At 40.3% G+C, this 26,418-nt stretch overlaps 1 protein-coding gene across 1 annotated transcript in view; it reads left to right on the top strand.

Annotated features, from left to right (window-relative positions):
* ZNF277 (zinc finger protein 277) overlaps positions 1–26,418 on the top strand; it is a 492,259-nt gene that overhangs the window by 405,400 nt on the left and 60,441 nt on the right. Inside the window, exon 8 of the mRNA XM_069228962.1 lies at positions 21,427–21,494. Coding sequence (XP_069085063.1) covers positions 21,427–21,494 — 68 coding nt within the window. The remainder of the gene's footprint in view (positions 1–21,426; positions 21,495–26,418) is intronic.

Raw genomic sequence — 26,418 nt, 5'->3', positions numbered from 1 at the left:
ATGTGTTTCAGTATCGGGATTGGTTAACCCGTCCTTTAGTTTTAAATGTTGTCCTTTTATAGTTCTTTCATATATTTTTGTCTCCTCTTTTTATTTTAATATTTCTTAAGACGATACTGCAGATCTCCAGGCACTGCTAACAGGTTGCTTGTTTGCTGCTCATTTCATCTGTTGTACGCTGCATTCCACCAGGCCACATCTTCTAAACTAGGAGATCATTATGGAATACTGTTGTCCATGGTGCATTATTGTTTTATCCTTCCAAAATGGCCAACAAATTGGTTCTAAATGTGGCGGCCATACTTGAACTTTAAAACAACGATAGACTATTTAAAACATTTTTGCAAGATGGACACACCCTGCTATGTTCGTTTTCATTATTGCAAACATATGCCCATCGAGTTTCAAGCCAGCAGGTTTTCTTTTACTTGTATTCTTTTAATTTATTCTGCTTTTATGTGTGTTTTTCTGTGGTTGTGTCAGGATGAATTGATGGATCAGCCAGTGGATTGATGAATGAGTGTATAAGTGCAAAGATAAGTGGCAGTGTGTGTATGATGACCCATTGAGTGTGATAGGGCGTAAATATTAGCTCTGCCTCTTATGTCACAAATTCATTGCCTGACAAGTTTTAGTTCATAAACGGTAAAGAGAGAAAAACTAACATAGAAGCTGCAGGGACACGCATTTTAAATGTGCAATTTGCTTGTATTTCATGGTTCGACATAGGCGCCTTTTCAATTGAATCACATGCTTGGAGGTTAAAGTTGAAGATAAAATGTATATTAGATTATAAACTAATAGCTCATGTAGAAAATATTTAGACGCTTGTGTTTATTGGAAGATTTATGACTTTGAAAATATGTGCAAGTGAGAAAATGCAGGTTCGGTGGCATGTGTAGCTGCAGATACACATGTTGTGCATAGTCCGCCGTCTGGTGTTGGGTCGGAGTGTTACAAGTTGTTTTTGTTCGAAGAAGTCTTTTCGAGTCCCGAGACCGAGGGACTCCTCCTCCTTTGTTCCATTGCGCATGGGCGTCGACTCCATGTTAGATTGTTTTTTTTCCGCCATCGGGTTCGGACGTGTTCCTTTTCGCTCCGGGTTTCGGGACGGAAAGATAGTCTTAACTTCGGAAAACTACGTCGGTATTGTTTCGCTCGGGATCGGGTAAGAATAGAATCGACACCGAATCGTGAAGAGCTCCGGTAGCCCTTCGGGGTAATTTCGATCCCCCGTCTGGGCCTGGTCGGCCCGACCGCGTGTAACATCGACACTGATGGAACGGACCCCGTTCCGATTCTGTCCTAAATGGCACAATAAATATCCATATACAGACCAACATTTGGTCTGTAACTTGTGCCTGTCGCCCGAGCACAAGGAAGAAACGTGTGAGGCCTGTCGTGCGTTTCGGTCCCGAAAAATGCTCCGTGACCGGCGAGCCAGAAGATTGCAGATGGCGTCCACGCCGACAGGACACAGAGAGTTCGAGGGACAAGGAGAAGAAGAGGAAGCCTTCTCCATCCATGAATCGGACTCGGAGGAATTCGACGTCGAAGAAACCGTGAGTAAGACGTCGAAGCAAGCACCACACAAGAAAACAGACAAGGCCCAGGGTACGCCACTGCCAACAGGCCATGGCTCAACCCATAAAGTAGGTGACCGTCCATCGGCACCGAAAAAGGCCGAACTGGTGCCGAGATCGTCCGACTCGGGTCGAGACACAGGCACGCAGCAATCTCGGGACCGAGAAAGTGCTGCCGAAAAAGATCGACGCCGAGACAGCGGAACCGAAGCTGCTCGACGCAGAGACAGCGGCACCGAGGAAGATCGACGCCGAGAAAGCTCGACGCCGAAAAAGAAAAAATTCACCTCGGAGCTGAAAACAAGCAGAGACACAGTTTCGGTGCCAAAACGACCAGCAACCGAACCAACTGCCAGCTCATATACAGAGGAACAATCACTGTCCTCTCAAATGCGCAAACACAGATTTGAAGAAGAGTTACAGACCACTGATGTAGACCACACACAAAAGCGGATCTTCATACAAAGTGGGACAGGGAAGATCAGCACTCTTCCCCCAATCAGGAGAAAAAGGAGACTCGAGTTCCAAACACAAGAACAAACACCACAAAAAATGGTGAAGAAGGTAACTCCGCCACCCTCTCCTCCACCTGTAACTCACACATCACCGGCACAGACTCCGTCACATTCACCGGCTCATACCACCATGAGCCAAGACGACCAGGACGCTTGGGACCTATACGATGCCCCAGTATCAGACAATAGTCCTGAGTCGTACCCTACCAAGCCCTCACCACCTGGGGACAGCACAGCGTATGCACAGGTGGTAGCTAGGGCAGCAGAATTCCATAACGTGTCGTTACACGCAGAACCTGTTGAGGATGACTTCCTTTTCAACACCCTCTCCTCCACCCATAGCTCCTACCAAAGCCTACCTATGCTTCCAGGAATGCTAAGGCACGCAAAGCAGATCCTCAAAGAACCTGTCAAAAGTAGAGCGATTACTCCAAGGGTAGAGAAAAAATATAAAGCACCGCCCACGGACCCTGCTTTTATCACCTTACAACTGCCACCAGATTCAGTCGTGGTAGGGGCAGCTCGCAAGAGAGCCAACTCGCACACATCAGGCGATGCACCACCTCCAGATAAAGAGAGCCGCAAGTTCGACGCAGCTGGGAAAAGGGTCGCAGTACAAGCTGCAAACCAGTGGCGCATCGCGAACTCTCAGGCGCTCCTAGCGCGATATGATAGAGCCCATTGGGACGAGATGCAGCATCTCATCGAGCATCTACCCAAAGAATTTCAAAAACGGGCAAAACAAGTGGTTGAGGAGGGACAAAACATCTCCAATAACCAAATACGCTCCTCTATGGACGCAGCGGACACAGCGGCAAGAACAATAAATACCGCAGTAACCATAAGAAGGCACGCATGGTTGCGCACATCTGGCTTTAAACCGGAAATACAGCAAGCGGTGCTCAATATGCCGTTCAATGAACAACAATTGTTTGGACCCGAAGTGGACACGGCAATTGAGAAATTGAAAAAGGACACGGACACAGCCAAGGCCATGGGCGCACTCTATTCCCCGCAGGGCAGAGGCACTTTCGGCACCTTCCGCAAAACAACCTTCAGAGGGAGGTTTCGGGGTCAAGCCACACAAGCCAGCACCTCACAATCTACACCGTCTACCTACCAGGGACAGTACCAAAGGGGAGGCTTTCGGGGCCAGTATAGAGGAGGACAATTCCCTAGAAACCGGGGAAAATTTCAAAGTACAAAAACCCCTCCAACCAAACAGTGACTCACAAGTCACTCAACCCCTTCACACAACACCAGTGGGGGGAAGACTAAGTCAGTTTTACAAATCTTGGGAGGAGATAACAACAGACACTTGGGTCTTAGCAATTATCCGACATGGTTATTGCATAGAATTTCTCCAACTCCCTCCAAATGTCCCACCAAAAACACAGAATATGTCAAAACAACATCTAGACCTTCTAGAACTAGAAGTTCAAGCATTACTGCAAAAGGACGCAATAGAATTGGTACCATGTACACAAAAAAACACGGGAGTTTACTCACTGTACTTTCTAATACCAAAAAAGGACAAAACACTGAGACCAATCCTAGATCTCAGAACACTAAACACCTACATCAAATCAGAACACTTTCACATGGTCACGCTACAAGACGTGTTACCACTGCTAAAGCAACAAGACTACATGACAACCTTAGATCTAAAGGACGCGTATTTCCACATACCGATACATCCCTCGCACAGGAAATACCTAAGGTTCGTATTCAAAGGAATACATTACCAATTCAAAGTGTTGCCGTTCGGTATAACAACCGCACCAAGAGTATTTACAAAATGCCTGGCAGTAGTAGCTGCACACATCAGAAGGCAGCAAATACACATATTCCCGTACCTAGACGATTGGCTAATCAAGACCAACTCCCTAACAAAGTGTTCACACCACACAGATTATGTCATACAAACCCTCTACAAACTCGGTTTCTCCATCAACTATACAAAATCTCACATTCTGCCGTGCAAAACACAGCAATACTTAGGAGCAACAATCAACACAACAAAGGGAATAGCCACTCCAAGTCCACAAAGGGTTCAACATTTTCACAAGGTTATACAAGCCATGTATCCAACACAAAAAATACAGGCAAAGATGGTATTAAAACTCCTAGGCATGATGTCCTCATGCATAGCCATTGTCCCAAACGCAAGACTGCACATGAGGCCCTTACAACAGTGCCTAGCATCACAATGGTCACATGCACAGGGTCACCTTCTAGATCTGGTGTTGATAGACCGCCAAACATACATCTCGCTTCTATGGTGGAACAGTATAAATTTAAACAAGGGGCGGCCTTTCCAAGACCCAGTGCCACAATACGTGATAACAACAGATGCTTCCATGACAGGGTGGGGAGCACACCTCAATCAACACAGCATCCAAGGACAATGGGACGTACATCAAACAAAGCTGCATATAAATCACCTCGAATTGTTAGCAGTATTCCTAGCGTTGAAAGCATTTCAACCCATCATAACCCACAAATACATTCTTGTCAAAACAGACAACATGACAACAATGTATTATCTAAACAAACAGGGGGGAACACACTCGACACAGCTGTGCCTCCTGGCACAAAAGATATGGCAATGGGCAATTCACAACCACATTCGCCTAATAGCACAATTTATTCCAGGGATCCAAAATCAACTAGCAGACAATCTCTCTCGAGATCACCAACAGGTCCACGAATGGGAGATTCACCCCCAAATTCTAAACACTTACTTCAAGATTTGGGGGACACCTCAAATAGACCTATTTGCAACAAAGGAGAACGCAAAATGCCAAAACTTCGCATCCAGGTACCCACACAGGCAGTCTCAAGGCAATGCTCTATGGATGAACTGGTCAGGGATATTTGCGTACGCTTTTCCCCCTCTCCCTCTCCTTCCATATCTAGTAAACAAATTGAGTCAAAACAAACTCAAACTCATACTAATAGCACCAACATGGGCAAGACAACCTTGGTACACAACACTACTAGACCTGTCAGTAGTACCCCATGTCAGGTTGCCCAACAGACCAGATCTGTTAACACAACACAAACAACAGATCAGGCATCCAAACCCAGCATCGCTGAATCTAGCAATCTGGCTCCTGAGATCCTAGAATTCGGACATTTAAACCTCACCCAAGAATGTATGGAAGTCATAAAACAAGCTAGAAGACCATCCACTAGACACTGCTATGCAAGCAAATGGAAAAGATTTGTTTGCTACTGCCATAATAATCAAGTTAAACCATTACATGCATCTCCAAAGGATATAGTGGGATACTTGCTACATTTACAAAAATCAAATCTAGCCTTCTCTTCCATAAAGATACACCTCGCAGCAATATCTGCATACCTGCAAATTACCCATTCAACTTCACTATTTAGGATACCTGTCATTAAAGCGTTTATAGAAGGCCTGAAAAGAATTATACCACCAAGAACACCACCTGTTCCTTCATGGAACCTCAACATCGTCTTAACAAGACTCATGGGCCCACCTTTTGAACCCATGCACTCTTGCGAAATGCAATTCTTAACGTGGAAGGTTGCATTTCTCATTGCCATCACATCTCTAAGAAGAGTAAGTGAAATTCAGGCGTTTACTATACAAGAACCTTTTATTCAAATACACAAAAATAAGGTGGTCCTAAGAACCAATCCAAAATTTTTACCAAAAGTTATTTCACCGTTCCACTTAAATCAAACGGTAGAACTACCAGTGTTCTTCCCACAGCCAGACTCAGTAGCTGAAAGGGCACTACATACATTAGACATCAGAAGAGCACTAATGTACTACATTGACAGAACAAAAGAAATTAGGAAAACAAAACAACTGTTTATTGCATTTCAAAAACCTCATACAGGAAACCCAATATCAAAACAAGGTATAGCCAGATGGATAGTTAAGTGCATCCAAACCTGCTACCTTAAAGCAAAGAGAGAACTGCCCATTACACCAAGGGCACATTCAACCAGAAAGAAAGGAGCTACCATGGCCTTCCAAGGAAACATTCCAATGAACGAGATATGTAAGGCAGCCACATGGTCTACGCCTCACACATTTACTAAGCACTACTGTGTAGATGTGCTATCCGCACAACAAGCCACAGTAGGTCAAGCCGTACTAAGAACTTTATTTCAGACTACTTCCACTCCTACAGGCTGAGCCACCGCTTTTGGGGAGATAACTGCTTACTAGTCTATGCACAACATGTGTATCTGCAGCTACACATGCCACCGAACTGAAAATGTCACTTACCCAGTGTACATCTGTTCGTGGCATTAGTCGCTGCAGATTCACATGTGCCCACCCGCCTCCCCGGGAGCCTGTAGCCGTTTGGAAGTTATCTTTGTACATTTGTAAATATATTACTTAAACCTTAGTTGGTACGTACTTATTCATTCCATTGCATGGGCACTATTACTAACATACACAACTCCTACCTCACCCTCTGCGGGGAAAACAGTCTAACATGGAGTCGACGTCCATGCGCAATGGAACAAAGGAGGAGGAGTCCCTCGGTCTCGGGACTCGAAAAGACTTCTTCGAACAAAAACAACTTGTAACACTCCGACCCAACACCAGACGGCGGACTATGCACAACATGTGAATATGCAGCGACTAATGCCACGAACAGATGTACACTGGGTAAGTGACATTTTCATTCTCAGCTACACTTAATGTAATGCAATAACAAAGTGTTTCCAATTTAAATTAAATGTTTTACTTATACTGATGACATATTATTAATGATGAAGTTTTAAGTTGCATATTATGTGTGTTTTAGTAACAGGTATTGAATCACTTACATTTTATGTTTTTCTGGTATTAGCATAACCGAGGACTACAGAGCTTGCATTTCGCGATCATGTTAATGTGCTGAATTATTTTTTCACAACGTGAAGTCTTCTTTCAGATTTTGCTCCCATGAGAAGCAAAGTCCTCTTTGTAAAAAGTCCATTGTGTAACTGTAGAATCCATTTGGCCTTCAGAGTTTTCTAATGCAGGAAAATGAACTGAGATCCTATATAAAATGTTGCAACCTGAAGTCTGATAATCAATTTTAATTGGATGATGCCCTGTCGACATATTATGAACTGACACTATTGACAAATTCGAACATTTAATTCGGATTAATATAGCGTTGGATGTTTGAACTTTGCTCAGAGGAGAGGTGAAGCAGTCCTTGTCCTTTCTTGGTCAGAGACAGACACTTTTCTGAATGCTTGCAAATGCATTGCTGACCAGATGCTTTGCTGATTAAGATTCCCCGAGTGCTGTATCCCTTAGAGATGTATCTTCTTCTCTGCCATTTTTCAATGCCCCTTGAAATACCCTTTTAGAATAGAAACTCCATCATGATGATGCTTATTTTAATTTTATTTGTAGTTAGCGCCCTGTAGCCCAAGTAAATTGTTTTCCAAATCATTTTGTCCTTTTTGCATTTTGCCCGCATGTGTTTCTCCCCACACATGTATTCCTCTAATTTGGGTAGCTGTAAGGTTGACCTATGCACAACCAGCGATTATTGACTTAACTGAATTTGAATTGACTAAATGATTGTGCAATCTGAGCACTGTGATTTTGGTGTTACAGATATTTTCATTGACTTTCTGTATCATTCTTCTTGAATGCTTAGTTTTATTGATTTTAGTATACCCAAACTTATTTTGTCGCCTTAGGCAACCCTTCATGATTATGTATCTCTGTAACTTGGTTTTGTCCATTGTCTGTTTGACTTTGAGGTTGTATTTGTAATAAATCTTTAAACTATATTCCTGATTGGAGTTTTCCTTCCATGGTCACATTGGTCATGGTGTCTCAATTATTAGGGTGGTGTTGAAGTAATTGTTGATGGTTCACCACACATCATTTTGGGTCAAAAGGTCCGTCGACCCTGTTGCGCATTTGATTCCTGCAAAGGATGAAAAATGCATCCACAAGTGTCTACACTCATCAGTGACAAAAAAAGGCATTTTTGTTCGTAAGCCAGACCTATTAGCATTGTCAGTGTTTGTTTGTCTTAAAGGCTCCTTGTTTCTTTTGACTGATTTAGCATGCCATGTTCTATGTCCCACGCCCAGCGTAATTGGGTTGTCACTTATGTTAACGGGCTGAGCCCATTATCACTTATCATGCACAGGTACCAACACTAGAAAGCAAAAAGTTGTGCTCTAATTGCAACTAAGCCTGAAGGAAATAGTCACTTAATTAGCAGAGTCTTTTTTTTTAAGAGACATGTATATTAACACATTTACATCGACGTAAAAGATTGCTCTCTGTAGCAGAAAAAGTAAACTTCTCATTGTACAGATTGGTTACACTGTGGCCTAAAAGGTGTGTTGGAACGTTTAAAAATGTCCAAAGGTCTAGGTGCCACTGAAATCTACTTCTGCTTAAAATAAATCCACTGGATTGTGAGGCACAGCCAGTGAAGACCAACATATTGTTATATCATGACTAATGTGCAAGCATAAACCAAATAAAGGGCGGTTAAACAAATCCACTGGTTCCACCTATTGCCTGAATGATATGAACTGCTTGTTAAGTGGGTGGAATGATAGCAGCGGGGAAAGGTTAGGTTTTTATTTAGACGGTGTTGTAAAGAACCAAGACGAGCACCCATCTAGCTTGTAGATTCAGAGTTTGGACCCGTTGTCTCCAATCAAACTCAGCTTTCTCATATCAGACATATTTCTATAAAACCCTTAACTTTTCCTCATATTTGCTAGGAAACAATTTGGAATAGTAATGTGTTTGTCTCCAGGATGTTATATGTAGAAATAGTTGTTATTTTGGCCCGGTTTTATGTTAATTCACTCTTGTGAAAGAGACCCGGCTTCTTTTGGGGCTACCGCTCTCAATAGGAGACAGAAAACGTTCAAACAGGCCCGTGCGCTTGTCTTACGTCCATTGCCTCTAAATCTGTTTACTGTGCTTTTTTATTTAAGCATTGTCGCTGTAAACGCTTCATTCCCTTTGCGTGTTTTATCACGCTTCACTGTTCAGTGCTCAGTGCTCTTGGAGTTTATTACGAGGCCATCTAGTGGATTAATCCAGGATATTTAATTCATTGTCCATTGAATGAGGCTAAATAAGAAATAGCTATTTCATTTCCTTTCCAGCAGGTTAGTGTCCATAGTTCTAAAGCCCTGTAAGCATCAGATTCTCTGCAACGATTTTGACCGCCTACTAATTTGCACTCTGTGGATCTCAGTAACACAGCTTCATGCAAAGCGTGGATCGTTTCATTATTTGTAGCTACGCTGACTGACGTCCTAGCAACTCTGCTTTGAGTGCATAACCCTGTGCAACACTGAGCATATAAACATTGATGTGCTTCATATAATCCTCATGCTATAATATTAATTTTGTGTATGAGTAAGGCGGTTGGTGTTTAGACCGTATTTTGTAGGAAATACTATTTGTTCTACATTCTCAAGCAGAGAGCTCAGAACTGAAGACAGGATGTTAGATTTCTTAGCATTGTGCCTCCTGTTCCTTCCTCTGCTCAGGTACATATGTGACAAAATAAATATCTTGTTTAATTAACAGGGATGTTGTTCTTTCTATTTTTAGAGTGCTGCGCTTTTCTTTACTTGGGTCAAAACAAAATGTATTCTGAAGACTCATAAAACAGTAAACTGGAGCACTCCAACAATAAGTTTAAATAACACTGTTTGGGGACAAATAGCCAGAGAAAAGTCAGTCCATATTGTCCAAGTTCATGATATATTGTCGTCGTCTTCGTTGTGTTTACATGCTTCCAACCGAGTACATGATCATCAGCCAACATGTGTTTCGTCCCCAGTGGGACTTTTCTAGGTGTGCGACTACAAATTGTATTTCTTATTCTCTAACAGAGTAGGAGTTTCTTCTAGGTGATCTCTCCTGTGGTCTTGTACAGTTGGACTCTTCCTAATAACAAATGTAGTTGCTTTGGCCCACATTTTATTTTGCGAAGGACAGGACACAACGTATCAGGGCTGTTCTGGTGTCGCCCAAGACTGAATAGCAACACTGCTTCATTGTGAGCTGGAAAAGGTTAAGGATAGACAGATGAGGACAGCAATCTTTTTTATTAGGAAGAATCCAATAGACCACGGGAGAGATCACCTAGTAGAAACTCATACTCTAGCACCTGTAGTGTCTTACTTTATCTATTATTGTTGGAGGAATAAGAATGCAGTTTGTAGTCAGACACCTTGAAAACGTGCTGATGATCATGTATTGATTGGAAGCATGTAAACACAATAAAGACAATGAAAATATATCACATGACCTTGGATGTATGGACTGACTTTTCTGGTTATTTGTCCACAGACAGTGATATTTAAACAAATTGTTGCAGTAGTCCAGTATATTGTTTTATGATTTAGTGGTTGGATATGCTTTGGAGTAACTTCATACTGTGGTAGCACCAGTCTCTGAACAAGTATTCTTTCTGTCGACTTTTTACTTGGACTAGGTGAGTACTGTGCAACATCCTTTAGTTATTGTCACAACTACCTATCTGTATTTCACCTTAGGGAGGTTCACACATGAATGGTTTCCTCTGAAAATGCACAGAATTCGGTTTAACTTCTTTTCTTAACTGTATGTATATCAGATGTTAAGCTCACAATTTATTTTTCATATAAGAATTTCGAACTGTGATTGCCTTGCCTATCGAAGAGCATGGCTATCTGCCCTAGTGGCCCTTTCCTTCTGCATCCCATTTCTGAAAATCGCACTATTTCTCCTGTAGGTTCTTTTTCCTGCAGATTCACCTCACCTTATAAATTCTTCCCAGTGTCAAGAGAATATACGCAATGTTTCCCAGCAAAAGGTTTTCACTGCTGCCAGATGGTCCCAATGGGCCTAGGCAGCAGCTTCGCCTACAGAGGATGTGACAAAACCAGGAGCTATAAAGCACCGGCTGGTGTGCTGACATTAGTTCCTATTTCTCCTGTCTTATTGATTGTCAGTAGTGGGATGTAAAGGGTTCTCTAGCATTCTTCTCTTATCTAGCCCAAGGAAAGTCTGACTCCCTTCAGTAACTACAATGTCTAACAACCCTCAAATTTAACGTAGAATAACAGGTTTGCGCTGGAAAGAGTCACAAAGGGAAAACAAACAAAGTGCAAAAAAAAATTAAGGCAATGATTTGATTGAAGAGAGATTTGATGAAGATGGCCAGGCACTGAACGGGCCTAAAATTAAGCTGGATACCAACTGGTAATCGAGGGATCCAGACTGAGCCAAATGCTGGAATAGAAGACAAACAAGGGTGACAAAAATGTGAACGGAGGTCAATGAAGCCAATGAAAATTATTACTTTGGGTTGCAGAGCATTTCTGAATTTCTCTCCTCTCCTTTTGTAGGCCATTAACTAGTATAACAAGGAACAGGAAGAAGATACACCTCACATGATGTCGATACACCATCTTGGATTTGTTCAACGAAAAGGAGTAATTAGAATATGTAGCGATATTGGAATGGGCAGTGAAGAATAGGCCACACCATAAACATAGACCTAGTAAATGAGACCACTGTGATTGCTCCATGAATTATTGACTTGACTCCTGTTTCATTCCTCCTGTCCTGTACTCCAAACATTCTCGTACACAGTACAGCAAAAATGGTAGCAGAGGAACAACTTGCCAACATGCAGGAGAAGGCCATACCCCCTTCACTGTGCGACAGCTAAAACAAGGGATCAGTAAGGAGGACAGTACTGTTGTCCACAAGTCCAAAGCGGGTCTAAGTGTTGCACCGTCCACAGACCTCCAAGCAGGGGCCCCACCGAGCTAGCAGTTAAGAGAGCATGCTGGAGTTGTGTGCACTGATAAACCCTACATCATTGTGTCTCAATTTGACGCAACAGCCTGACTCCCAAAATTGGTGCGGGTCCTGAACTCTCCCATGCTGCTTCACAGATGAAATTCCTTATTTTTAGACAGCGACTAGGCCAAATGTTTCCTAGGTGTTAAGATTTAAACCTGACATAGATGCCATAAAATGATGACTATCGAATCTGCATGACATCAGTATGTGGTGTCATAGCACTTAATGCAATCTATCCGCCTGTGACTTCTGCTTATTGATGTATCTGAAAGCTATCGGAAAACCGGAGGCCAAGCTGTTTTTGGTCAAGGCCTGTAGGGACTCCGCAGAGCAGTCTCTGTCACTTTCCTGTAAGTATCCTGTCAGTCAACACTTTCCCAGGCGATCTTCTCACAAAAGGCACTCTAGAGAGGACAAATGTTCTTCTTCCTTGAGCAAACGGTCCTGCTTCTGGGATGATTTATAGATTACATTCTCCAAAGCTAATCTCCTCTTCGTCATCAGTGCTGATTCCAAAACTGAAGAAGATTAGCCTGAGTTTCCAGTTTTGTCTGGTGACCCTTTGCATCTTGAGGACTTTCATCAGGCCAGTGACAGACATATTTACTACCTTTGGGTCACTTCCGAAGAGTGGGCTCATCCCTAAGGGTTTGGTGATTCTAGCATCTCTGACATTCGACTCCTCCCAATTCTGTGCTACCACAGACTTCAGCCTTGGCCCTGCTTATGAAGAAATAAATCCCATCGAAGGTGTTGATCTCCACATTTTGTCCTCAACTCAGTGCCACCCTTGGATCCAACTTCAAGACTGATTCCACCCTTGAAGTTAGCAGGCTTTATCTAGACAGGACCCTAGAGTTTTCGCTTTTCGTTCTACTTGGTTTATTAACATCTGGCCTGCATGAATCTCTAGGCAACCTCTGTTGAATTGATTGAGAGTATTAACTGTCAGTGTTTGTCTATTAAGGTAAGGTCTACTGCTGTGCAGCTAGAGTAAGAAGCTGTGGGGTGGTTGCGCATGAGCACATGTTCACGTATACAGCCTGTGCGTGTCAGAATACTGTCTAATTCATTCCCGCATCTGAGCACAAGTAGAAGAAGGGACCCTTTGGTGATTGGTACCTACCTATCACAAAATTACAAAATGAGCAACAAGCACAATGAATAGCACCTCCCCTTTGTACCACAGTAAGTAATTTCCAAAGAAGCATTGTGCACTCGCTATAAGCACCTACTACTCAAGGGTGCAATCCGAGGCCACAATATAGAAAAATACATATAGTGGTGCACCAACAGTAAATAATAATGTGAAAGAGTGCAAATCAAAATGTAGAATGTTCCATATCTTCTTTATTGTGCTTGAATAGTAGATATATGGACCCAAGTGTTACAGCAAAGCAACACAGCCAACTTGTTTCGTTCACCACTGTGGACATCTTCAGGACATTCTTATTTTGTGCCAAAATACCATGATATATGTCTCTTGAAACTGTAGTTGACCATATGGAAATATACCATATATGCACAGGTTCCTGTTATGCCAGGCTGACCGCACATGACACCTTAGTCCTTCTCTCTTTTTAGGGTTTGCACTCATGCAGTGCGAGTTGCGGTTTGTCTACTATCCTGGGCAGGGACTACAGTGAAAAGTATGGGGCCAGCTGCCCTGATAATAAAAGAATCCAGGGTGTATAACCTAACAAGACACCCATGCATTTAAAGTATATTTCCCCATGGTGAACTACAGTTTCATGAGACGCACATCATAGTATATTGGCTGTACAAAATAAGGATGCCCTAAAGACGGCTACAGTGGTGAACAAAATTGGTGCTGATCTGATTTAGGCCTCATAGTACGAGTGGACATTAATAGTGTGAGTATGTACATCTGTATTGTCTCACTATTTAGCCATAGTTAGGCTGAGAGACTTTGTTGGCACACCAAAATTTGACAATAATTTTCAAATATCTACACTCCTTGTAGCCTTTAAAGATTTATAATTTTTCTCTGAATCAGCTCCTAATTAAATTTGGGTCTTTTGATCTTTGGATCACCCTGCTGGGTGAAGTTAATTACCACACAGATCAACTTGAGGATCATAGGCCTCCCTACACAATAGGACTGGACTGGTCCTGTAAGAGTGTAGCCTACATAATGAGGGGGGCCTGACCCAGGTGCTCTGCAAGTGGTCAACATAGAGGCTGCGGGACGTGGAGGGTGCAGGTAGGAAGTCACCTTGAGGGCCGTAAGCTGCTGAGGAAGACCCAAAGCCCAGGAGAAGTGTTTGGAGGCCAGACAGGAGACAGATACTGCGTAAGGAGAGAGCAGTAACAGTCAGCCTTCCCAAGAATTGCAAAATTAAAAGGCCAGGATACCTGAAGAAGCCACTCCTAATTAATGGAGTAGGCTACAAGGAGTAAAATTAAACTTTCCCTGTGTAGTCAGTCATTACAGTTATCAATTAATGTCATTGTAAGATGTGATCATTCACAGTGGTTTTAAGTGTGTTTAAGTGATTTATGATAAAAAAAATTGACTTTTAATAATCTGATGGCTTCCTGACAATGCCAGTAGGCCTGCTTTTTGATAACTACTCCCCATTATGTTGTATGTTGGGGGTATCATGGCTCGCTAGAACAGTTAGAAGGGTGTCATCATAAGTATTTCCATTTGCGTTCATGTATATTTTTGTAGATTGATGGGTAGCATTGAGTAGTGTGTGTGTAACAAAGTACTTATCCTTTTTATAATTAAAAGCACTAACTGACCAGGGATTTATTGGGTGGTGGTGTTGTGTGTCCATGGACTGAGGTACTAGCCTACCTCTCCCCCTCCGAGTAATTTTGACCGCTCTGCCTTGTTACCCTGAGAGAGTCATGTACTACAAAAGGGTATTTGGCCCACAAAGGTTACAGACTTAGTGCATGTGAATGACCCTCATCTTTTATAACTAACAAGCCCCCCCACCCCCCTTTTTTTTTTTTTTTAGAAAGGTCATATCCCTTACCCTTGTTGGGCCTCTTTTAGAGGGAATCAATTTCTTCATTTCAATGTCACAGTAAGCTGCAAAGGCCTTTGAGTTATCCTTGCTCTCCAATGAGGCAACGACCAGCATTCTGGTTGAAGCCTTGCAAGTATCTTCTGAGGTGTCAGAACCAATATTGCTCTTCAACAAAGTGGTCTTGTAGCTGGTTCTGGCTGCCAGGGAAAGACCCTTTGTGGGCCTCACAGTGCACAAACAAATTGCAAGTCACAGACTGCTAGCTTCGGACACAAAGCTTTTGTCATTGCACCAAAGTTTCCTGGTTGACGCTTTTTTCCGCTAATGTGAGCCCTAATGCCTTTCCTATTGCCCTGCTAGACTAAGAGTCGAAGAGGCTTGGCTATGTGAGCCAAAATGTCTTTGCCTCAGGCAGTTTGGCTCTTCTCATGGCTAACATCAAGTGTCTTCTTGGCTGCTACATTCATTCATGCCTAGTGGGTGCTAGCGAAACCTACCATTGGGAAATGTTTCTGGGTCTATTCTGACATTTAAATGATGTTCATAAGGTGAAGAATCTTCAGAAACATATAGTACCTGTATAAATCAGAGTTAGCAAAGTGTGTAACCATTTTTCTCACATTAATGATTTTGGACTTTGTCTTCTCTTTCTCTTTCAGTGCCACTTTTTATTTATTAAATTCACTTTGCCCTTTAACAGACATCCACTGCAGGCAGCTGCTGCAAGTCCATCAGAGTTGACAACTAAAGAAACCATTTTCCTTCTGTATTGAAGGATATACAATATGTCATTTTCCTCTCAGGGCTAATAGTATAGATGGGAAGAAGCAAAAACTGGAGTCAGTGGTTGGAGAGGTGGGAGTTCACTTATAAAACCTGAACGTCCAGCAGTCACTGTGAGGAAGTCCACCTTTTTGCAAGTTTCCCCCAGTTTTTTCCATGAGAATATTTAAACTTGCCTCTGGTCAAAGTCGGACTCCCAAAAGGACACTCCTTCAAAGAGCAATTTCCTAAAAAGATGCAAAGATTCTGGTCCGAGAGGAAGGTACTGGCCATGAAAACCGTAAACCAGTTGGAATGCTGAATAAATATCTATTTTCTCTGTGTATTATCTGGCTTCTCTGTGCCAGTTACCAAAGTTGAGTCCATGAACCCTAAGTGAAACTGGTTTACCTATGTGAACTGGGCTATGCTTCAGTGCCCCAGGTGCCAACCTTTCGCCACCACAAAGCAGTATGGGACCACTGTCCTCAGTACATTAACTGGGTATTAAGAGAGCTTCAGGTGTAAAGTTGAAAGTATTTGGGAGAGTAACCTAACCAGGTGATGTGCCATCCAGTGCCTCATTTTCTATGATTATTCCAATGATTTTCTGTGCAGGAGGCTCATGTCAGGAGTCACTGACAGTTAAGCAACATGTTTTTGCATAATGTCCAACTCAGTAGTTGAGTCAGTTGGGTTACAGTGCTTCTTCCAAATTGATCCTCCTTTTGTCATGGATGGCAACCTTCCCAATGACCAGATCGTGGCATGACTATGTTTGGTGGCAGATGATAAGTTACAAAATAAAGTGAAAAAACTATATTGTGGTTCTGCCTGTGCACACGTTTAGTGTGTTATTATCCCGCCCTCAAGCCCCCTTGTAAGAAGTGTGTGTGAGTAGTGCTTGAGTACGGTACCAACTACTGGGAACTCATGTTTATATGTAGCTTCTATGGTTGCAGAGTGGTAATGTTTTATGGTTAAGTTGTGTTGACTGGTTTCATTAATTTTAGACTGTTAGAAAAGTCATTGTTAATTTGAAATTGTCCTTACTGATGATAAGGCAGTACAGTGTTATGACTACTGAGTTTTTTTCTATTTATTAGGCAGCATTTGCCTCTTGTGTTAATTGTAAATTGAGTAAGACTGGTTGCATTGTATAAACATTGGCGATTTCAAGCTTTTCAACACAGCACCTCAGGTGTTGCTCCTGTTAGTATGGATTCAGGAATAACTAAAAGTTTTATTTTCAAACTGTTTAATGTAACAGTGCTATGTGTTGGTGAGTAAGCAACTTTTTCATTAGTTTTGTTTAATCGTAAAGCTAAACTACCAGCTTTAGACATATGAGGACTGTATTTGTCACTTGTTTCTTTAAGTTTTTAATAATAAATATATTTTTTTTTTACCTGTCTGGCAATTTAATAGAGAATTATCTGTTAGATGAATCCAAAAGAGTTAATCATTTCAGAGAGTTTAGCTAAACCCCAGTGCTAAAATATGCACATATGCACAATTCTTTAGTCTTACTGTACCTGAAACACTGAAAAAGCAACACTACACATTGGTGGTGTGTGACTAAGAATAACTGACAAAGCAGATCTCTTCCTCATTGGTCTGCTGATTTATTCCCCAGCCCTCAACACTGTAGACCATCCAGCTCTATTACTGATACTGCTCCTATTTGAGCATTGGCCACTCAGATCTGGAGTGGTTCACTTTATTTCTTTTGGAAATTCTCTATACATCCCTAGATCCCCTTCCTGGCCACCTGCAGTAACCAGCATGCATCCATTGCTGGTTTATCTTGCTTCTTCTAGCTCATTTTAGCTTTCACCTTTGTGTTATTTGTTAGCAGTGCCGTAGTTGACAACTAGACTTTGTACATTAAGAGACATTAAGAGATGACGCTGAGAAACTGTTGACAACAAATGTCACCAATAGCTAGCATCCATAAAATATCCAGCTGTCAAATCACTGTTGTGCAAGACTGATGAGCATGACTATTGAGCAGTAACAGATTATGTTGTGCTGCTCACCATGTGTTGTGCACCATGACTAACGTATTTTTACTTTTTGTATTATAGCAGGGCCAAAGGCACAACAGACAGAAGGTTTCTTTTCACTTTATCGAATGTTAATGTATTGTACACTATGATATGATTCGGAAAACAGTTCTGTTATTTTGTAACATTGTTTTCTTTTACGTTGATTTGGAATGATTACATTAATAAATAGTAAAACTGTGATGTATTACAACATTCAATGGCTATGTTTAGTCTATTTCAAAGCTTTTTGCATCTTACACTTAGATGAGTGAGGTGCCATTACTCTGTTAAAAAAATGTCCACTCGCTTCTCATTACACACTTGACATGTATACATTGAAGAAACAAAGAAAACCACAGCACATCTTGAGGTCAAAGTCTGAATCATTTATTCCTTGGTATTGTTACCAAAAAGTAGGTGACCTAGGTCCAACAAAGGTACACTAGGTAAGTGAATAGTAAGCCAATACAATTTTCTGGTGGTTGAAAGAAAACAGCCGACACGTGTTTCGTCCAACTGGACTTTCTCAAGGCTGTAAATACATACAAAGTAAGACGTATAAATAACAGAAAATGTCAATGGATTGTTGACAGACTGGATTGTGGTGTAAACCGTGACACACACCAAAATTAGTGATAAGTGGACAAGAGAGACCAAGTATCAGAGACAAGTGGTGAAGTGATATCAGCTGCCAAACAAGCTGAAGGAGAAGTGCCCTCCTTCTTACTATGTATGTGGTGAGAAGATTTGAAAATAGACCTATACTCTCCGCAGGCAGAGGAGGTAGATATCAAGACAATGTGTACACATGGGATACCCTGGAATGAGAGGCCATGCAAAGTAACACAGCCACACCATTCAAAGTTATGTTAATTGCACCGAAAGTGAAGAGTGTCACCATTGTGATGTGCGCAAACTAAACTGATAAATGTGTGGCAGCATGCAGAACAAAGACGAGAGGAAACGAGAGAAATAGAGTTGGCCATACCTTAAATAATATAGAGGTATTATACTCATATGGGATTACTGTTGTTACAGGTGTTGCACAAGTAGGCAGGATCTAACATGAATCACACGGGAGTCCGAAGACCATGGTAAGTCTATAAGGATAAAGGAAAAAGAGGGTAAAGAGCTAAGCTTAAACTGCGAGTCCTAAAGGCTACGAGGGGCAGTCAAAGTGCGGAAAAAAAAGGAAATAAAAATAAAATGTATTTGATAAGAAAAGGGAATTTGACAAATAGCGTGTGTCCAAAACAAGGCAGTGGCCAAATAAATTACTGATATCGATGCTGGGGGTAGTGGGAGACACTATGCCAGGAATTAGGCCAGCAAAAGACCAAAATAGAAAAAAAACACGTTCCAACATTTGATTCTGTAGGCAAAGTAGCCAAAGGTCATTAACATATTAGTTGTCGAAACAAGGTACGCGTTGCTGTGCAAACATCAGCAGCCAAGTAACGTGAAATGAAGGTAGAAAGTCAGAGGGAAGCCTGTAAAATAATGACCCGTCTGCCTGGTCTAAAGCGCGATTGGGGCAGCACGCACTCGGCAAAAAAGGAAGTCATAAATATGGAGAGGGGCGGTAATAAATCCAACGGTGCCCGCTAACTTTCAACGCCAGTGTCACCCTTGAAAAGAGTGCACGATGTTAACATCGAAGCAACTAAGAATGAGGGCCCTGGGCCCCGTTACCTGATGTCGGTCTCCCGGCCTTCCAGTTCGAGAATCGGGTCTCTACTGAAGTGAGTGCCGACCCGTTGCTGGGATATAAATCCCATATAGCAACCGGAAGTGTTGGGTGATGGTGGAAATAGAAAGTGGACTGGGAAACCCAAGGCAGTCCAGTCCACCATCTTGGAAGGGAAATTTGAAAATGGAGGTGTTGGGGAGAAAAATCAAGAACAAGTATAAACTAAAAAATATGTATATATGGGTAGTAACAAGCAAGCGAGTGGTAAATTAGTGTGAAGAGGGGAGGGTAAAAGGCGGGACCACCAAGTTATTTAGTGTGGTTGCATGCACTAGGTCCACATGTAAGGATTATTGTGGAGGAAAAAGAAACATTGTTTAGTAGACAATTCAAGCAGAATTAAAGACAGCAAATTTATACTGCCACAGAGAAATCATAAAATGCTAAGGCGCCACGTATATATACATTTACTGATCACGGGAAAACAAGCAGTTAAAAATACAATAAATCCACTGAAATGATAGAACATGTGAGAAATTAACAGACAAAAGCAAATGAATACCGAAATTGTAAATAGAACCACACTGCACATTAAAGCGTCAAAATTACAGTATGTTAGCACACAGTTTACAATCTAAAGGAATACGTGTAGATCTTTGTCGGAATTGAGCCCTTCTTCAACCGTGCGTAGTCTCACAATCCATCTGCTCTCGAGTTGTCTCAGGAGGAGGGTTTTGTTACCCCAAAGTGGCAATGCCATGAGTTTTTATATCCGGTCTTTCATGTAACGGGTGTGCCAGATTGTAGTGGACTGCAAAAGGGTAGTCACTGTTATTGTTTTTAATCGCCCGAATGTGTTCTTGCAGTCTTTCTCTGAGTGGTCTAATAGTACTGCCGACATAGGTCTTTTTACATATACAGATGATGATGTAGACAGTGAATTTGGTGTTGCAGTTGATGAATTGCTTGATCGTATGTGTGGTTTTAGTGTTGTAACAAAAGTCTTTCGTCTTGTCCAGGGCATAGCTACAAATATTACAATGGCCACATTTGTAGAAACCCGGCGGTGGTGCGGGTAGCCAACTGTCATTGGGGACTACTGGTAGATAACTATGGCATAGTTTGTCTCTCAGAGTGCGGCCTCTGCGATGAATCATGTCTGGCTTTTTTTTTAGACCCTGTTTAAGAATTTTGTCAGATATAAGAATGTGCCAGTGGTGGTTTAGAATCTTAAAAACTTCTGCACTGGCACAGGTGTATGTGGTTATAAATGCTGGAGCCCTCCTTTTGTTTTTGTCAACCTTTTTTCTATTTTTCTTCTGGAGCAGAGATGTTCTGTCTATCTTCAGAATTCTTTCATGTGTATTGTTAAGCAGTTTACACGGATATCCTCTGTTGCGAAAGCGGTTCTCTAGAAGTTCAAACTCCTCAATGAATTCCGAGTTTTTTTGGCAATTTTGTCTAATCCTTATAGCTTCCCCATACGGGATAGCTTGAATTTGGGAAAGTGGATGCGCACTGCTGGCATGTAAAAACAGTTTGATAAATCAGTTTTTCTCTTGACTTCTAAACATTTATTTTGGCATAAATTGTTACATTTGTGTTGTATACAAATTTGTTTTCCTCTGTATATAAATGACTGTTGTAGATTATTGTGGCTATATCACATCTGATAGTTAATGGTTATAACTCCAGAACAAGTTCACTAAAAAAGGATGAGCCACCTATATAAATGTAACACCTATAAAGACTGTTTTGAAGGTGGTCTCCATGCCTTAGAATAATGGTGAAACTACTGGTTCCTGAGAATTAAAGCATTTGCAATATCTTAATTTAATCCTAGTGGAGAAACAGAGCTTTGGTCAGTTAGGCGTAAATTTAGGACACTTTTAATTCTTTGTTGTCTTATCAAATATTTTTTGTATAAAATGCATTCATTTTTCTGTTGTATTTTTTTATATGACTACATTTTATATCTTTTGAAGGAACTTGGAAAGTCCTGGGAAGAAGTCCAATCGGAAGATGATCGAGAATTGACAGATAATCTCGATGAGTAAGAGCTGTAATATATATGTTTTTCACACTCATGACTGATTTCAGCAATTCCTTTTATTCTAGCATAAACTATAAATAATTTGAATGTTTTCTTTAAGATTTTTAAAAGCAAGCTACTGATGGGCCCCCAACCCACACACTCTGATCTGAAAGTATATCACAATCAATAATTTGCAGTCATTTGTCTATAATATGACCTGCAAGTCTGACTGTTATGGGCATTCCAAAAGTCCATATTTTTACAATCGGTGATTTTCTTGCTGCATTTTATTGAGATAAATGTGTCACTTATTTATGGTATGCAACCAATTAAACAGCTTACAACATTTTTTGATGTATAATTGTGTGCAAACATCCATGATGTCTCTGCTTTAATGCTAATTTATAGGCAACACATCTTTAAGGTTTACTACCACGTGTGAAAATAATTGGGTAACTATTTATATTTTGAAAAACTCACGGAGCCCTCTTCACAAAAAAGCGGAAGTACTGTGTCAGAATTGCACTTGTGTATACTTTAATGGTTTTTTTCTGTTAACAAGCATTCCCAGGAGTGCGCCTGGGAAGCTTTATACGGCGCAGGTTTCCATGTGTACTTCTGGGAATGTTCTGTGACTTTTTATAAGGGCTTCTATTCCCCCTGTGCGGCATTCCCCATAGCAGACTGAGGAAGAAGCCTCCTCTGCAAATCCATGTATTTTTTTTCACCACAGTGGAAGTATTTTTCCCATAGGAGAAAGTCTTTTCCCAGCATCCTCAACAAGTTTGCAGGTGATCCACCCTGGAATGGGAGTTAGTCTTGGCATTGGCTGGAGTAAATCTCCAACCATTTCCATGGTCAGAGAATTTGATAATGTCTCAAATGTACTTTTGTGAGCATTTTGAAACCTCCAAGGCAAACCACATCATGGACGATGATTTCCCACCCCTTGTGGGAAATTGAATATAGATTTCCACTCGCTCATGGTTGAGAAATCCACACAATTAAATGCATCTTCCTCTGCCATGAATCCTTTTGTGAATTCATGGCACGTGTTGAAAAGGTTATTTTCAGTCCTATATGTATGTTTACATCCAAAATTACCTATGTGAATGAGATTCACAGAGTTTATCACACGTTTCTGCTTTGCCATTCAGATGATAGGGGAGAAGAAAAGAAAATACAGGGATTCTCATTCTGCTCAATGCCCGTCATTAATTAATTCTCTAACCAATGAAACAGACATTAAAGAGATGCCCCTCATTTTGTCCTATAGGTATACATTGAGACAGATGGCTTTAATATTTTAAGACATGTGTTTGCAGAAGTTATTACAAATATTGAAGGCATGTACGGATGCAACAAAGAATAATTATTACATCCTCGAAAAAAGAGCAATATGAAACCCTATGTCATGCAAAATGTAAAATATATTAGTCACTTGAGGTGCCCCTGAATAAGTCAGTAAGATTAATTACAGTCATAAACAAGTAAAAACTAACACTTTAAAAGGGTTATCAAGTATAAAACAGTATTTTTACAGCTTATTTTGTTGTGATCCAGAAAGTTTATAGGGAATCCCCAAGATGTTTATTTTTCTCACAATGCAACAAAGTAGAAATGTATATTACAAGTGTATATGCCTTTACAAACTACATTTTTATTTTTCTTTAAAAGGACAGAGATGCAGAAAAGTCAGAATCTCTTTTTCTACCCATTCAAGCCGCAAATGTTATTAGAAGTTACAGCTTAAGTATTTTAAATCAAACATTTACCGTAGGAAGTGTAAGGAATCTAAAGCTGTCAAACCTTTATCTCACTGTTGTGGATATGGGATCTGTCAAATAGAATTGCATTTCCAGTTCATAGGGTGTCCCTTGCATTTGTATTTATTTATGTATTTGGAATGCTGCTAAAAACTAATATTCAAAGCTATTTAAAGAAGTCTTAAATATAGAATGCCAATGTGTTAGTGTTAGGACTGACTTATTTAGGTGTAGGCAAAATGAGAAATCCCCTCGGCTCTGTTCTAAATACTATAATAAAACAAAGACTAAAACATTGGCACAAATTCTTGATTTTTACTTTGAAAACACATTGTTAAAAAATGCAAATACAGTGATAGAACAATTATTACAAGTTGCATTCAGTAAAACATTACTGTAATGCTGGTTTATCTTCTTTTCCACATCAGGCTTGAAGAAAATTTGATGGTGATCTTAAATCTAAAAAGAAGGAATTGGAACCTCATTGACCTGCACAAATCATTCACTCAAAATACATATTGCCACATCTGCTTTTGTTTGTTCTTGTTAAAATGTTTTTTAAAATAATAATTAGTAACTTTAAAAACATTTTCAGTGATTCAGTTTCCTTGTACAAACTCATTTAGCATTCATCTCTTCTTCAGCGGGAATCACATTTTCATTCATGTTGATAGCGTAAAAGCAAACTGTATGTAGCTAAAAAATAGTATTTAACATAATTATCGCAATTCATTGTTAAATATATCACCACAATCTTTCTTCAGAGTTTTCAAACCTGTAAGGAGTTCCTGATGTACAAGCATCTGCTTGCTGTGTGTTGATATAAACTTATCTGTGTCCCTTCTGAGTGCAGGTTGCATCGCCATGTTCTCTTTCCAAATGTACAAAGAAGTGTGTTGTGGTTGTGCGTGAAGTCCCACCAATGGTCAAGCTTCAATGGGCTTCTTAATGTCTTTTTTTCCACCTTCCTTATTTAAGGTATTATTTATGTTAGTATTTATGTTAGTAAAATAAAAAAGCTGATTACCGATTGCATTTCTTATCATAGGTTGGATTTCTCATAGATAAGTGCAAGTCAATCAAATGTCCTGCTTTGATGAATACTAAAGACAGACAACAGTAGACATCTGTGTTGATGATCAGGAGAAAATCGTCAATAACGTTTTTTGAACTTGAATAATGAAGGTAGAAAAAAGATTGAAAGGAACAATTTAAAGCAGGATCATGGGCAGGATTTCACGCACAAATATAATATGCTTGTTAGTACATCCGAAAAGAGAACATGGTCTTAAAACCTGGGCTTGGAAACGTGGAAGAACACTGATGTGAACATATTGACGCACAATGAGCAGATGCTCTTGTACCTGAAAAGAAACTAGAAACTGGAATCCTTTATGAATGATTAGGAACTCTTTCCACGTTTGACAGCTCTGAAGAAAAAATGTGGTGGTATTTAACAATTAATAATTTGCAGTTAAATACTTTTTTATTGATTGGTTGTATTTGAGTTATGAATTTGAGTGAAAATGTAATATCCCATACAGAAGAGAAAAATTCTTCGAAATGCATGTTACTCCTGAATATGAGTTAGCTCATAGAGCTCAATCACTGTGAAAGTACCTAATTATAATTTCAAAATTAAAAATAAAGACTTTGTAACACATGATTTGTTCATACTAGGATGTTCCTATTCCTTTTTTTTTTTTAAATGTATATGGGAGAGCTTGTCTCCTAATTGATTGCACCCTGAATAGATCTACCCTATATGTAATTTGATTAAGGAATTGAGTGCATATGATTTAAAGTTAAATAATGGACATCTTCAATTTCATTTAAACTGAATTAGGGTATTAAAACATTTTCCAGGACTTTCCATATCCCGATAATGGCCTAGTCAATACTGATTACTGGTCAGTTCTAATTTGCATGAAGACCGTTTATAGGATCTGGAAATATTGCGTAGCTTTGCCAGATGACTAACAGGCAAAGGGCACCCTATATGTCCTTCATTGTCACTGCTTAATTTATCTTTGCTTATTCATATAGAACATGGGAGTTGTATTGTCTATTACTAATAGTATAAATTTATATTTAACTTGAGGTGTACATACCTCGGAACTCCCATATGTGCTATCTGAGTTTGTGCTAGAAGATAAGTAAATAAGCTCTGTTCATAGATCTGATGAATTAGCAATCATGGTAGCATGAACCTTAACATAAATCTGTTCTCAAAATTAATTGAAGTTTACTATCACCTCCGTATGTAGGCATTACGTGAGGCAATGACACTTTGAATTTCGAAATAAATTTTTATTTCCGGGCCTTCTGCTCAGGTTAGCAAGAACGGCATGAAAATTAAGGAGTACTAACAGTGTTGCAATATTGGAGTGATCCTTGTATCTCGTGAGTTTTTAGGCTTAAACTTGTAAGTAATGCTGTAAATCCTTTCCTTCTCAAAGAAAATGTGTGCTTTTTCAGTAGCCCCACTTTCAAAGAAGTTCTGTCAAATTCTCGTGGTTGATTTATTCTGTGAAACAATGCCACATACAGGGCCACACAGAGGACTCTTGAGTATTTCCTCTCACGTAAAGCATTTCTTGGCCAGTGATTTGAGTAAGAGAACATATGTTAAGGAAGACATACAAGATGACAACTGCCTCAGCCATGAACATATTAAACACTGTCAGAATTGGTTGCACCCAAACAAAGTTCCTTGAATTGATAATGGTTTGGCCATGCAACATACTCAGTCCTGCAGTGTCATGAAGGCTTGACCTAACGTAACAACCTAAAAAATATCTTTCCTCAGGAATTTAATCTGCCATCACATTCCATAATGTTGTCAGATGTGGAAATAATTGGAATCCCAGTAAGGGAAGTACATCTGTTGCAAATTTGCCTTGCTTTATAATAAGTATTAGAGGGAAAATATGTGCAGCTATCATTTTTTAAGTTTAGATGCAACTAAAAAACAGTGGTTTAAAATTGCATTGTGTAACAGTTTTCACTTTACAACTGTAAGATTGTCATTGATCAGTAAGAAGCTAACATAATTTCTGTGGTTCTGATACAGTACTTTATTATTTCTGTCAACCTATTTATGTACGTTTTCTCGCACGGTGGATTGCATTATCATTCAGTCTGTCTCCAAGTCTCGTTTGTGGGTACAGTAGAAG

The sequence above is a fragment of the Pleurodeles waltl genome, chromosome 4_1 (assembly GCF_031143425.1).
Source record: "Pleurodeles waltl isolate 20211129_DDA chromosome 4_1, aPleWal1.hap1.20221129, whole genome shotgun sequence".
Classification (NCBI taxonomy): Eukaryota; Metazoa; Chordata; class Amphibia; order Caudata; family Salamandridae; genus Pleurodeles; species Pleurodeles waltl.
This window is presented reverse-complemented; position numbering and strand designations above follow the sequence as displayed.